Source organism: Corythoichthys intestinalis, chromosome 15 (assembly GCF_030265065.1).
Source record: "Corythoichthys intestinalis isolate RoL2023-P3 chromosome 15, ASM3026506v1, whole genome shotgun sequence".
Taxonomy (NCBI): Eukaryota; Metazoa; Chordata; class Actinopteri; order Syngnathiformes; family Syngnathidae; genus Corythoichthys; species Corythoichthys intestinalis.
Window position 1 is genome coordinate 31,428,576 of NC_080409.1, and position 16,084 is coordinate 31,444,659.

At 41.2% G+C, this 16,084-nt stretch overlaps 1 protein-coding gene across 1 annotated transcript; it reads left to right on the forward strand.

Moving 5' to 3' along the window:
- The first annotated feature begins 6,456 nt into the window (after window positions 1-6,456).
- On the forward strand, window positions 6,457-11,717 carry kcnk3b (potassium channel, subfamily K, member 3b). The gene is made up of 2 exons (XM_057859724.1): window positions 6,457-6,825; window positions 10,462-11,717. Exons 1-2 carry the CDS (start codon window positions 6,543-6,545, stop codon window positions 11,292-11,294), a joined length of 1,116 nt encoding a protein of 371 aa, XP_057715707.1. The 5' UTR covers window positions 6,457-6,542; the 3' UTR covers window positions 11,295-11,717.
- Window positions 11,718-16,084: the final 4,367 nt, after the last annotated feature.

A 16,084-nucleotide genomic window follows, 5' to 3' on the forward strand; every position in this document is an offset into this window, starting at 1 on the left:
CTTTGCCACTGGATATGTGAGAGATTCATGGGATCACTGGAAGCCAGCGTGTCTTACGGTCCTATCTGTGGAAGATATCGAGAATATTTGGCTGTTTGGCATGACAGTTGTGGGGTTCCTTCTGCTTATGAGGGGCCTTGCTCTACTGGAAAGTTTCCACGACGGCAGCTTTCAAGGAAATCAAGAAACTGACCACGGATCAAACGGTGCGATTCAAGGCATTGGAAGACCGCATCGAGGCTCGGATCGAGAACTGGCTACGTGGACTCACGGTTCAGTACGAGGAAGGATGGAGAAAAGAGGATGCTACCTTGCGTCAGGTGACAGAACTGTCGGGGCAGGTGACTGAACTGTCGAGGCAGACCGCGACTATGGGCAATGACTTAAGGGACCTGAGGTCTCGCCTATGCCATGAGGAGCGCGAATTTGACTGAAGACCAACCGTATTTGGACATATTAATTCATATTCGGCTTAATTCGATTACAATTTACCTTTACGAACAGCCTTACCCCACCCCTCCCTTCTCCTGGAGAGAGTCGCGCGCAGATGGCCCTATCTCTTGCCGTTGATCTCTTCCCAAGGCCGGTCGCAGGACCCTGTGATTTTGTCTACAGACACCAACAAATAATGTTACATTTGTGCATAGACACACTCACACACAACCTTCCCTCCTCCAGTCCGCCACCACCTTTTTCTTACAATCACTAAACCCCCGCCCCAGCCATGACCAGTATTTCTCCTTTTTTTTCGTACAAAAAAATCCCTGCATGTGACCTCTGCGTCGTGTCATACTCCTGCTATGTTGTATGATATATGTGTGTCTACTTGCCCTGTAATTCTGAAGAAGAGAGAGAAGTGGCGGCGCGAAACAAAGTCTGTTGTCATCTTGTGAGAGCTGTTGTCAATGACAAATAAATCTCTGAATCTGAAATTTGGTGGGTGTAACTTATAGCCAGGTGCCCCTTATTGTGCGAAAATTACGGTACTATTTTCACCAAGTACTTTTTTACTTGCATTGAGTACATTTTTTTGGATGACTACTAGGGCTGTCAAAATTACCGCGTTAATAGGCGTTAATTAATTTCTAAAATTAATCACGTATTTGACGCAATTAACGCAGATGACCCGCTCAGACAGATTTAAATGACAGTACAGTGAAACGCTCACTTGTTGTGTTTTATGGAGTTTTGCCGCCCGCTGCTGGCGCTTGGGTGCGACTGATTTTATAGGCTTCAGCACCCATGAGCATTGTGTAAATAATTATTGACATCAACAATGGCGGGCTACTAGTTTATTTTTTGATTGAAAATTTTACAAATTTTATCAAAACGAAAACATTAAGAGGGGTTTTAATATAAAATTTCTATAACTTGTACTAACATTTTTCTTTTTTAGATTCTACAAGTCTCTCTATCCATGGATCGCTTTAACAGAATGTTGATAATGTTAATGGCATCTTGTTGATTTATTGTTATAATAAACAAATACAGTCCTTATGTACCGTATGTTGAATGTATCCATCTTGTGTCTTATCTTTCCATTCCAACAATAATTTACAGAAAAACATGGCATATTTTATAGATGGTTTGAATTGCGATTAATTGCGATTAATTAATTTTTAAGCTGTAATTAACTCGGTTAAAAATTTTAATCGTTTGACAGCCCTAATGACTACACTGTAAAAAATTGCTGTAAATTTACGGCCAATTTTGAACACTAAAATTAGGCTCGAGCGTTTACGTCACAGCAGCACGGGATCGTGCGAGATTTGCCATTGCGGAAGCACGTCTGCATCACGGGACATTTAAACTTAACGGCACAATTCAACTACGAGTGCCAAAGATGGAAAAATGTAGGGAAAACTTGCCAGTTCGAAACAGAGACAAACTTGTTACCACGGCGAAGGACAGATATGTGAGCAATTTTAAGGATGTGAACAATGTTGACCCTCACGAGCAAGCCGAACACAAATGGAATAAAGATGTCGACAAGCTTCCACCACTACGCGAAATGGACATCATGCTGTATTTAGTGTTTGGTATATGTTACTACACTCATCAGCAATTCCGAAACTACAAATCGCTACAAAGCTACGAACAGTTTTGCTGCGGATGGGTGCAGGATCTTCACTTTATGACCATAGCAAACAGCAACACCATCTTTCTAGCAAAGGTAGGCAATGTGTGTTTACATTCGTCTGTGAACACGGATGTACAAATCTTTTGCTGCATAAAATGTAGCCTGTGTACAAATTCTTTGCCACTCTCTCACGTCAAAATATTACAGCTTTTTCATTTAGCAACGACATGAATTATGTCTTATGAAGACAATGCACATGTATGCATGCTAGTTGTTTAGCTGTGGCAATAGCTAACAACAGGCCGACTTAGGGCGTAAAGTTACTGAAATTTGCGTAAGCAAACGAAATTAACTTACCGGAGTGGAAGTGCATAGAGCAAACTCAGTGTGTAACTGGAGAATCAAACGTTATGCCCTTCCTTCTGATCGAGGCCACCCATGCCATTCTTCGACGTTTGGTAAGTTCAGATATGAGCTTTCCCTCGCCTTTTCTCCATGTAGGGATCCGGAAGAAACTCAATGGTGTTCCGTCGAGCTGTACATTCTCCTTTCTATTCGATCGGTTGTTGCAATTCTTTACCGCACAATAATTTCCGACCATTTTTAAAGAGCGACCTGTAACTTGAAATGCCTCAGTTTATGTTTCTCGCTTCCACAATGGCGATAGCGGCGGAAACCTCGCGAGTGCCACGTCATACGCTCGAGCCTAATACCGTTTTTGTGTTCAACAGTTTATTACTGTAGTTAGCAATGCATTGTGGGTAGTTAGCAATGCATTGTGGGTTACCAACATTAAAGCAACAATACAAATGCTGTAAACGGTATGTTCATGTTTCAATTACATGAAACTACCGTATTTTTTGGAAACTGAGTTTTGACTGGAAATTTGGAGCATGGTCAGAAATCTGACATCTTTTACATTGTGGCAATATAGACTATGTTTTTTGCCAATTTAAATTAAAATAACTAGACACCGCAAATAATTTGCCATCAAATCCTGGAGGACCTAATTAGCCATAATTTGGATGTTGGAGACTTTTCAGAGGATGACTTTAGATGACATTTGCTGCTCTTCAGTGCTTGTTCTTCAACTTATATTGGGATTTATGTGTACCAATTTATAAACAGTGAGTTAATTAAGTCTTACTCATATTACCTAAATTATTTTATATTAAACTAAAGTTCTGAGGATTGCTGGATAGCAATACTGTATATAATATTGAATTTAATTCCTCTGGAGTGCCAGTAGAGGGCAGTTTTCTATTGTTCTATTGTTTCTATTGTTGTTGTTATTGCATAAGATGCAGCTGAGTGAATTTTGGGGGGAAATAAATAAAATGTGTTTGCCGGTGAGCGGTTAAAAAGGCAAAATCCGAGTGTCTCATATGTATCCAACAGTGGAGTTACAATACGATAAAATTTATTTTTAATTATTTCTCTATTTATATTATTATTTGTTTAATTTATTATGTTTATGTTTATGTTTTGATTGTTAGTAGTTTTAAATTTTGATGTTGCAAATGTTAGCTAAATGCATTAGCGTTAGCTGTAGCGGATGATGTATGGGAGTTGAGCCTCAGACTACAACACAATCACATCGACGCAAACACCAGACTGGATGTTTTGTTGGCTTATAGCAGGGGTCCCCAAACTTTTTTCTGTGAGGGCCACATAACTTTCCCTTCTCTGATGAAGGGCCGGGGTCAGTTTGTAACAGAAAAAGTGTGACGATTGCAGTTGTGCCTAAATGTAAAAATTGATTGTTTTTCAGAAAGCCACAATCAAAATACCCTCTCTGGATTATTCACGGAACAAAAGTAAATAATATAATATAATATAATATAATATAATATAATATAATATAATATAATATAATATAATATAATATAATATAATATAATATAATATAATATAATATAATGCCACGTTTACATGGAGCCAAATATTCCAATTACAATCGGAATATTTGTTCAAACCGAATAAATGTGTTCCATATAAACACCTCATTCGGAATGAACAGGCCCAAACCGAATGGAATTTCATTCCGATTCACAGGGGTGGAATATTCCTTTTCCCAAACCGATTAGAAGTAAAATTATATCATGTAAACAGGGAAGCGGAATGGTGTCTGGTTGCGTTCTTTCTGCACATGCTCCGTACTGACGTGGTGACGTCACTTTGTGACGTAAGTAACGTCACTTGCAACATGGCTTCCAAGCACAGCGCACCTAATTGGAGTCCGGCGGAAAGATTGTATTTAATTCAAACTTTAAAAGAATTGAATATAATTGCTCGCTGAGACGGGCGTAAAACGAGGAACAGTGAACTATTTAAAAAAGTTCACGAGAGGTTACACGAAGCCGGAATAGACCGGAGCGTTGACCAGATTAGAAACCGGTGGAAAACCGGCTACTACAAGGCAAAAGAGCAAAACAGCAGAAGCGGATATGACCCCACAAACACAACAAGTGGGTTAAAGTTAAAACAGCAGCACTCCGACGATCGATCTCCATGTTTTGCAACGTGACGCTTTGTTTTGATTAATCTGCGCATGTCAGACGGCAGTTGTCAAACGTCCTTTCGGAATAAAGGCAGTCACATGTAAACGCTGGATCGGAATAGATGAAGTGACATGTAAACAGCTGATCTGAAATTTCCATTCGGAATGATTTGAATCGGTATGAATAAAAGTCAGCATGTAAACGTGGCTTCTGACCGGTGGAAAATTAAAGGAATTCGACAAGAGTCCCCCAAAAACATACAAGACAAAGCCCCACCAATCTAGTGGTATGGCAGTGAATTACTGTGAAAACATCACTGGCTGTGACAAACTTTGTCCCTACATCACACCAGACTAATGTTTACATTTGGAGTAAATTAGACAGGTGCTTTTTTGCTTCAATTAATTTTTTTACAAACTCGTACTTCTTCATATTGAAGAACCCATGCGAGGCATGGGAGTATTATGGACAATGATTTTTCACGCATTGTAAAGTAAAACCCTGATAAACATCAACAAAAAGCATTGAGCAGACAACCAGAACGTGACCTGGAAAAGCACCAGCATGCAAGCGCTATGGAAATGATGCACAGCTGGAAGAGATTGGCCAATCAACTCATGAGAAACCCAGAGCTATAAAAGCAAGAAAGGAAGATTGCAGCCTGGTTTGGCTATTGACACTTGCAGTCCTGTGCAGCTGGAGACGTTGGCAAAAGATAACCAGAGAGGCAGCCGGTAAGCAGCAGAATTAAAAGAGGAAATTTGCCAGAAGCGGCCATTAGCACATGGCCTTATTTACCGGTGGAAATGTTTGGACAATTGTAGTATATTGTTTAGGGGTAATTTGGGATTTGTCCTTCACCAATCACCACTGCTGACCCAGCCTGTCCTGCTTGACCCGACTACACCAGCTATCCAGCCCGATCAACCTCCTCAGCCTGTCCTGCTTGGCCAGACTATGCCAGCACTCCATTGAGCTCAACCTGTCCTGCTTGCCTGTCCCGATTACGCCAGATCTCCAGCCTGCTCAGCCTGACTGCATTCATAGACTGTAAGGTCATTTTCCCAAATACCGTTAAAAACGCAGCATACTTCAGCTCCTCAATTGCCTGCTCTTTAATGTGAATTCTGGTAATACAGGACTATACAGTTTTTCCTGGATTAGACTACTACTGTTAAATATTTTTACATTACCAAGACTGTAAAATAAGTCTGGTAATGGCAATCCTGCTGACTGACTTTTACTGTGTTTTCTATAAATACAGGAATCAACCGTTTTTCTGGATTACGGACTACTACTGAAACATTTTTACATTACCAAGACTGTAAAATAACGGTCTGGTAATGGCAATCCTGCTGACAGACTTTTACTGTATTTTCTATAAATACAGGAATCAACCGTTTTTCTGGATTACGGACTATTACTGTGAAACATTTTTACATTACCAAGACTGTAAACAGTATATAAATGGCAACCCTGCTGCCAGCTCTTTACCGTTATTTTACACTGAAATTTTTTACAGTGTACTTATACTTTAGTAATATTATTTTGAAGTAACGCAACTCTTACTTGAGTAACGTTTTTGGCTACTCTTCCCATCTCTGCAAAAAAACTGATGATTTACAAGTTAAGTTACAAGTCAGTTTGTTTGTTTTAAGATCGTTTTATATCAGTCCGGAGGGTTTGCCTTCCTTCTTGTGTTACTTCAATATTGACAGTAACGCTGCATAATTGTCATATTCAACCACCACGGTCAATATTTGCTCTCGTTAGAGCAGTTTGGAGGGAGAGCTTTCTCCTCCTCCTCTTTGAGTGTGGGGTTGCCCACTCGCGTCGTCCTCCAATACAGTACAGTGACGTGGAAGCGTAGGGAGAACGAGGTTGTGAAGGAAGGACGAGCTCCGTGGCGGCGGCGACGCTGCCCGGGTGCTCACCCCGACTCGGCGAGCACTGTGGCGGCAATGAAGCGGCAGAACGCCCGCACCCTGGCGCTCATCGTCAGCATTCTCACCTACTTGGTGGTGGGCGCCGCCGTGTTCGAGACGCTGGAGTCCCGCGAAGAGCGCAGCCACAAGCGGCGGTTGGAAGGACGACGCCAGGAAATGATGCGCAAGTTCAACCTGAGTCGGGCCAACTTCGACGAACTGGAGCAGGTGGTCGGCCAGCTGCGTGCGCACAAAGCGGGCGTGCAGTGGCGCTTCGCCGGCTCCTTCTACTTCGCCCTGACTGTCATCACCACCATTGGTGAGTGTCTCAGTCATTTTAAAGAGAAAGATGAGGTTTTCAAATTAGCCTTTCGAGCTGAGGATGGGATTTAGGTCAGCGCGTAGGTTTCGAGCATAGTCAAGTTTTCAAATCATTACCTGCCCTCGACTGTCATAAACGTCAAATTCATTTTGACTGGGAGAGCTGCAACAATACTAAACAAACGCGTTAGATTTACACTAAAAATTGTGGCTCTGCCGCCTCTGCGGTTTCCAGAATATTACAGTTTATAAAACGTAAAAAACATCTTAAAACAGCATAGTGTTTAACCCTTCATAGGACAAGTGACTATTTTTGGTCATTTAAATTTGACTTGCATGTTGTCATTTTTTTCTTATAATTTAAAATAATTGTATTTTTGATTAATCAATATACAGTGGGGAAAATAAGTATTTAGTCAACCACCAATTGGAAAATAAGTATTTGGTCACCGACAAACAAGCATGATTTCTGGCTGTCAAAGAGGTCCAACGAGGTTTAACAAGGCTCCACTCGTTACCTGTATTAATGGCACCTGTTTTAACTTATTATCGGTATAAAAGACACCTGTCCACAACCTCAGTCAGTCACACTCCAAACTCCACTAAGGCCAAGACCAAAGAGCTGTCGAAGGACATCAGAGACAAAATTGTAGACCTGCACCAGGCTGGGAAGACTGCAATCTGCAATAGGTAAAATGCTTGGTGTAAAGAAATCAACTGTGGGAGCAATTATTAGAAAATGGAAGACATACAAGACCCTTGATAATCTCCCTCGGTCTGGGGCTCCATGCAAGATTTCACCCCGTGGCGTCAAAATGATAACAAGAACGGTGAGCAAAAATCCCAGAACCACACGGGGGGACCTAGTGAATGACCTAAAGAGAGCTGGGACCACAATAACAAAGGCTACTATCAGTAACACAATGCGCCGCCAGGGACTCAAATCCTTCACTGCCAGACGTGTCTCCCTGCTGAAGCCAGTACACGTCCAGGCCCGTCTGCGGTTCACTAGAGAGCATTTGGATGATCCAGAAGAGGACTGGGAGAATGTGGTATGGTCAGATGAAACCAAAATAGAATTTTTGGTTGAAACACAGGTTCTCGTGTTTGGAGGAGAAAGAATACTGAATTGCATCCGAAGAACACCATACCCGCTGTGAAGCATGGGAGTGGAAACATCATGCTTTGGGTCTGTTTTTCTGCAAAGGGACCAGGACGACTGATCTGTGTAAAGGAAAGAATGAATGGGGCCATGTGTCAAGAGATTTTGAGTGAAAATCTCCTTCCGTCAGCAAGGGCATTGAAGATGACATGTGGCTGGGTCTTTCAGCATGACAATGATCCCAAACACACAACCAGGACAACAAAGGAGTGGCTTCGTAAGAAGCATTTCAAGGTCCTGGAGTGCTCTAGCCAGTCTCCAGATCTCAACCCCATAGAAAATCTGTGGAGGGAGTTGAAAGTCCGTGTTGTCCAACGACATCCCCAAAACATCACTGCTCTAGAGGAGATCTGCATGGAAGAATGGGCCAAAATACCAGCAACAGTGTGTGAAAAGCTTGTGAAGAGTTACAGAAAACGTTTGGCCTCCTTTATTGCCAACAAAGGGTACATAACAAAGTATTGAGATGAACTTTTGGTATTGACCAAATACTTATTTTCCAAAATGATTTGCAAATAAATTCTTTAAAAATCAAACAATGTGATTTTCTGTTTTTTTTTTCCACATTCTGTCTCTCATGGTTGAGGTTTACCCATGTTGACAATTACAGGCCTCTCTAATATTTTCAAGTGGGAGAACTTGCACAATTAGTGGTTGACTAAATACTTATTTGCACCACTGTATATGTACGTATATATAAGAAATGCATTACAAAATATTATTACATTTATCAAAATTAATACAATTGAAAAGAATAAAAAAAGAAATGTACACTGATTATGGTCCCCAATAACATTTTATCAAGTTTTTTTTCATAGTATTTAATTATTTGCCCGCCATAAATGTAAAAAATATTTAAATTGGGTCCTTGCAAGGCTCATGTCTTGGTGCCATTGAAGGTGGTAGACATCCAATCCTAGACTGCCAGCCTTCCCAGTCAAAATGGATTCGATGTTTTGTGCTGTTACTGGCAGATTGTGAATTAAACTATAGATGTTATTATAGAATTTTGCCTTTGAACAACTTTCATTTTGTAATTACTTAATTCTGATTCTAATCTGTCTCGATGGTTGTAATAACACCACTGCACTGCACACTAGCATCACCTTTTCTCATTTTTCCTCCTTTTATAATTCAAACCCACACCGTTACCACGACTGTCAAGCGTTCTGACTGCCGAGCTAATTGGCAAATTCAAATGAGTGTTCCAAGCAATGGTTATGGTTTCAATAAGCATTTGACATTTGGCTTGGGGTTTCAAGCCAACGCGAAAGGTTCAAGGTTGGTTGGTAAATCAAGCTTAGAATTTCAAACAAAATGAGGCTTTTGATATTGAGGTTTCAAGCCAAAGCTAGGGTTTTAAACACAACACTCGAGACTGGTCTCAAGGCCACATTGGTCTTAGTCTTGCCCAAAACATGGATTTTCTGTCAAGACCGGTTGAGATTAAATTTTATCTGCTATTCGTCAATGTCATAATGTGATAATTATGAAAAAAAACCTTGATATAACGACAAATGTCTTTAAGGTCTTGACCTCATCGAGTTCCAGACTTGGATAGTGTGGTTTTGAACCCAACAAGAGTCATATTTTTAGTAGGGCTGTCAAACGATTAAAAATTTTAATCAAGTTAATTACAGCTTAAAAATTAATTAATTGTAATTAATCGCAATTAATCGCAATTCAAACCATCTATAAAATATGCCATATTTTTCTGTAAATTATATATATATTCTGTAAAATAAATTGTTGGAATGGAAAGATAAGACACAAGATGGATATATACATTCAATATACGGTACATAAGGACTGTAGTGGGCATTTCACTCTACTGTCATTTAAATCTGTCTATGCTGTCCTCACTCCGAAGCGTCTACTTTTTCCAAAGCTAGACAGCTAGTGAACGACGCCTTAATAATCAGACTTCTTCCTTTTTCATCTGATTTATTAATAAAATGGCCTCAAACCATTGTCCTCTTTAGACCGTCGTAAAACTACAAAAAAAAAAGTACACAAGCATTGCATTAGCAACAACGTTAGCTTAGCACGCTATACAGGTTCACTAAACATAAACAAAAAGCGTCTCATACAAAAAAATAGAACATTTTGCTTACTAACATAATATGTACATTCTTTACAACAGCCATACTTACGGACAAATCTTGTCCAAGGATCATATAAGCACAACATTACAACGTAGGCGTCAGCCTGAGACGTCGTGCAGCCATATTGAACTGGCAAGAAAACAAACCATGTCGCAAAGCGACCACAAGAGTTCGCTGTTAGACAGCACAAAAAGCCTTGCTGTAAAACTTACCAAAAGGCAGAATACTGTCTGAGCGGGACATGTGCGTTAATTGCGTCAAATTTTATAACGCGATTAATTTAAAAAATTAAATACCGCGCGTTAACGCAATAATTTTGACAGCCCTAATTTTTAGTTTAGCTAACATGTTGCGTTGTCTTCCGCAGGTTACGGCCACGCAGCTCCCAGCACAGACTCAGGGAAAGTTTTCTGCATGTTCTACGCCCTGCTAGGCATCCCGCTCACCCTGGTCATGTTCCAGAGCCTGGGCGAGCGCATCAACACTCTAGTGCGCCACCTGCTGCACCGAGCCAAGAAATGCCTGGCGCTGCGCCGTACCGAGGTCTCCATGGCCAACATGGTGGCGGTGGGCTTCCTTTCCTGTGCAGGCACCCTGTGCGTTGGGGCGGCTGCCTTCTCCCACAGCGAGGGCTGGAGCTTCCTGCACGCCTTCTACTACTGCTTCATTACACTCACCACCATCGGCTTTGGTGACTACGTGGCACTACAGCGGCATGACGCTCTACAAAAGGAGCCGCGCTACGTGGCCTTTTGCTTTGTCTACATCCTGACAGGCTTGACGGTCATTGGCGCCTTCCTCAACTTGGTGGTGCTGCGCTTCCTCACCATGAACGCCGAGGACGAGCGGCGTGACGCCCTGAGGCACAGAAACCCGCCAGACAGTGGCAAGCCCACTTCCGAGGTAGCGCTCCTGCCACCGCCCGCCACTGCGCCGAAGCCCAAAGACGTCTACACGGAAGTACTGCAATTCCAGACAGTCTGCTCGTGCCTGTGGTATCGCAGCGAAGACAAGCCGCGGGAATCCTCTCCTGCCTTCCCCGGGGAGCTAGGCTTCTCTGACGCCTACCTGCCGCGGGACGGTACACGGTATGCCGAGACGGCGTCCACCGGCTGCATCTGCACGCCACGCCGACACTCGGGGAAGCGCCTAGACTTTCTCTCGTCGTTCAGAAATTTTTTGAGGCGCAGCTCTGTGTAGTGGCAAAGCTACACCAGACACTTTGTGGTAGATTTTCAATTTGTGGTGCTAAAAAAATACTTGCTATGTGGGCTGAGGTATTCTTCAGGTATGCAGAAATTAAACAGCATCTATGTGAGTTCAGTTGGATGAAGAAAAAAACACCCTGAAGAACTCAAAATCAATGGCAAATACAGTGTTGCATGAAAACAAACTTCCATTAAGAGCAGATTGGCTAAAACAAAAGTGATAAAACTGGGCAACAGAATTTATATTGTTTTTTAGTCATTTTTGCGTGCGGAATCCCAAAACTGATCTCAGTTCTTCACTATCACGTAATGTCTTAGAACGATAGATCCCTGTTTACAGTATAACACAAAACCCCACTGTACTTAACATACAGTGGGGTAAATACGTATTTAGTCAACCACTAATTCTGCAAGTTCTCCCGCTTAAAAATATTAGAGAGGCCTGTAATTGTCAACATGGGTAAACCTCAACCATGGGAGACATAATGTGGAAAAAAAACAAATGATATTGTTTGATTTTTAAAGAATTTATTTGCAAATCATGGTGGAAAATAGGTATTTGGTCAATACCAAAAGTTCATCTTAACACTTTGTTATGTACCCTTTGTTGGCAATAACGGAGGCCAAACGTTTTCTGTAACTCTTCACAAGCTTTTCACACACTGTTGCTGGTATTTTGGCCCATTCCTCCATGCAGATCTCCTGTAGACCAGTGATGTTTTGGGGCTGTCGTTGGGCAACACGGACTTTCAACTCCATCCGCAGATTTTCAATGGGGTTGAGATCTGGAGACTGACTTGGCCACTTCTGGACCTTGAAATGCTTCTTACGAAGCTGCTCCTTTGTTGCCCTGGCTGTGTGTTTGGGATCATTGTCATGCTGAAAGACCCAGCCACATCTCATCTTCAATGCACTTGCTGATGGAAGGAGATTTTCACTCAAAATCTCTTGACACATGGCCCCATTCATTCTGTCCTTTACACAGATCAGTCGTCATGGTCCCTTTGCAGATAAACAGCCCTAAGGCATGATGTTTCCACTCACCTGCTTCACAGTGGGTATGGTGTTCTTCGGATGTAATTCAGTATTCTTTCTCCTCCAAACACGAGAACCTTTATTTCTACCAAAAAGTTCTATTTTGGTTTAATCTGACCATAACACATTCTCCCAGTCCTCTTCTGGATCATCCAAATGCGTTCTAGCGAACCGCAGACGGGCCTGGACGTGTACTTTCTTCAGCAGTAGGACACGTCTGGCAGTGCAGGATTTGAGTCCCTGGCGGCGCATTGTGTTACTGATAGTAGCCTTTGTTACTGTGGTCCTAGCTCTCCCTAGGTCATTCACTAGGTCCCCCCGTGTGGGTCTGGGATTCTTGCTCACCGTTCTTGTTATTTTGACGCCACGTGGTGAGGAGAGAGTTGAAGTGTTGCCCAACGACAGCCCCAAAACATCACTGCTCTAGAGGAGATCTGCATGGAGGAATGGGCCAAAATACCAGCAACAGTGTGTGAAAAGCTTGTGAAGAGTTACAGAAAACCTTTGGCCTCTGTTATTGCCAACAAAGGGTACATAACAAAGTATTGAGATGAACTTTTAGTATTGACCAAATACTTATTTTCCACCATGATTTGCAAATAAAGTCTTTAAAATTCAAACAATGTGATTTTCTGGGTTTTTTCCTCCACATTCTGTCTCTCATGGTTGAGGTTTACCCATGTTGACAATTACAGGCCTCTCGAATATTTTCATGTGGGAGAACTTGCACAAGTAGTGGTTGACTAAATACTTATTTGCCCCACTGTAGGTGCTGCTTTTAGAAAAAAAAATGAAATATTGACATACAAAGAAATATCTAAGAATCAGGTATAACGAATATTTATTCAATACTATTTTGTGTGCATGTAGTAACTATAGGAGAATTGTAGAGAACAAACTTGACCTGACGAAGAAAACTGAGATCAGTTTTGGAGTCCACACTACAAAATGAGTAAAATCAGCTGTCACTCCTGCTGTAAAAGAACCAAAATTTTGTGAAAAATTGTTGCCAACTGTATAGCTTCAGTGCCGTGAATTGATGCGACTAGACAACACAGATCTGGAAACATGAACTGAGTGGTTGAAACGGCAAGATACCAACGATTTGGAAATATTTTAGACTAGTCTCGAGGGTTTTTCAGATAATATTTCAAGAACGGCATAGAATAACTTCAAGTAAACGGCAATTTCTTGTCATGAAGTGATATTTATTACTGAAAGGAAAAAAGGCGGTGCTGGGATTAGTAGATGGTAAGGGGACTATTTTTACAGACTATCTTTAGCGTTGGTCTGCAGTGGCAGATGGGAGGGGCTTTGCCATGTTAGCACAAAGGATAATTATCAAGCTGTCAATCACAGGCTGACATAGACTCCAATAGACTGTGATTAGCAAATTCCCATATAGGCAAAAAGGTACTATACATCATGGTTTGCTATTCTAATATCAAAAATATTAACTTATGGGCTGCTATTGATGGCGATAGACAGGTGACGTACTATTTACAGTTTGTACTGCAGTGAATGATCATTTTTCAGTGGCATTGACAACGATGGATGTCCAATCCATTTGAACTGGCTTAAGTGAATCAGACGTCTATCGCCGTCAATACCACTGGAACATCATCTGCACCGACAGCTCTTTTAAGAACATGGTCCGGCATACGAACACGACGTTTGCACAGCACGCCGCGCCTGGCGGCGCTCCCACAAAGGCCGCCTTCGGCCATTAGACCGGCAACAGAAGGAGCATCCGTTGGACGAATCCTCATATTGAACCCCCGCTGGCCGAGCATCTGCTGTTTGTGCTTTGGCAGCCGACCCGACTATGTCAGATACCAAAAATACTCCCTCTGAGAATGTCAGCCCCTGTGTTGCGTCAAATGAACGAACCATTGGGTCCCCGAAAAAGGTGAGCTATTTTAAATGTACCTGGCAGCACTTATTCCTGGGATACCTTTTGTTAACTGATGGCTGGTGCTTCTTCTTCTCCGTAGCTTTCACATTATAGCTTCCTCTTCCAGAGCCATGTTGGAAGAAACAAAAACGAGTGTCACTTGTTGTTAACTGTAGGCTCACAAAGTTATTTTTTTAGAGCAGTAGCAATTATGATGCATCAATGAGATCAATAATCACTTATTTTGATTAATAAATCCTGCTGCCACATAAGGAATTGCTGCATTTCTTACTTGACTAGAATACGAAAGTCGTAACTGGTGTCTAGGACGTACAGTATTTTTTTGAGATACAAGTGCCTGGATTCATGAGTCTTTTGCCTTGGGATAAGAACAAAAAAATCTGAGATACAGCTTGATGGTGTTAACAAAGTTCACAACATCTTGCTTGTAGCTATTATCAATTTGTATTGGTTTCATTACAGTCAAAAGTAGGGCTGTCAAACGATTTTAATTTTTAATCGAGTTAATTACAGCTTAAAAAATAATTAATCGCAATTAATCGTAATTCAAACCATCTATAAAATATGCCATATTTTTCTGTAAATTATTGTTGGAATGAAAGATAAGACAAGATGGATATATATATTCAACATGCGGTACATAAGGACTGTATTTGTTTATTATAACAATAAATCAACAAGACGGCATTAACATTATTAAAATTCTTTTAAAGCGATCCATAGGTAGAAAGACTTGTAGTTCTTAAAAGATAAATGTTAGTACAAGTTATAGAAATTTTATATCAAAACCCCTCTTCATGTTTTCGTTTTAATAAAATTTGTAAACTTTTCAATCAAAAAATAAACTAGTAGCCCGCCATTGTTGATGTCAACAATTACTTACACAATGCTCATGGGTGCTGAAGCCTATAAAATCAGTTGCGCCCAAGCGCCAGCAGAGGGCAGAAAAACTCCACAAAACACAATCAACAACTGGGTATTTGACTGTACTGTCATTTAAATATGTCTGAGCGGGGCATATGCGTTAATTGCGTCAAATATTTTAACGTGATTAATTTAAAAAATTAATTACCGCCGGTTAACGCGATAATTTTGACAACCCTAGTCAAAAGACAATATTGGGATGGTTTACTAACCGCCAATTAAATTCACAAAAAAAGAAAAAGGAAGGGCTTGACATATATAATATATATAAGGTTTATAGGTACCGTAATTTTCGCACTATAAGGCTCATCTGACGATAAGTCGTCACCCACCAAATTTGACATGAAAAAGACATTTGTTCATAGATATGCTGCACTGGACTATAAGCCACAGCTGTCCTCACTGTATTATGGGATATTTACACCAAAAGATGTTAACCGGTAACACTTCATTTGACACCGGCATCATATGACTGTCATAAGACGGAATGAACCACCATGACGGTTTGAACCAATTGGCGGTTAAGCTTCATTGCTTCAAGAAGCTTCATTTGGCCATCACTGCTCCCTTGGCGGAGACAGGCGACCTCTCCTGCCACCTGCTGTCAACACTGTTGTTTTTCCCAACATGCCTCCTAGCATGCATTGTAGCACTACAGATGTAAAAAAAAAACAATCAAATTCATGTTCTGTGCTAATTATTTCTTCAGTTACTGTTCCAGTTGTTTCATTATTGCTAGTTATGGTATTTGGTGACACTTTTTTTCGACAGTGGAGCCATAAGAACCATAAGTTCTAACCTCCTAAAACCGCCGAAATGCTAAAACTGCTTTTGGCACAGTTCTAAATATAACACACAATAAAACACAACAGGTTTCACAGTGGTTAGCACGTTCCCCTCACAGTTCT

Bases quoted from the DNA above. Each gene is read 5' to 3' on its own strand.
- kcnk3b (XM_057859724.1), top strand. From the start codon at position 6,543: ATGAAGCGGCAGAACGCCCGCACCCTGGCGCTCATCGTCAGCATTCTC. The intron at 6,826-10,461 runs GTGAGTGTCTCA...TGTCTTCCGCAG, and splicing joins GACTGTCATCACCACCATTG to GTTACGGCCACGCAGCTCCC.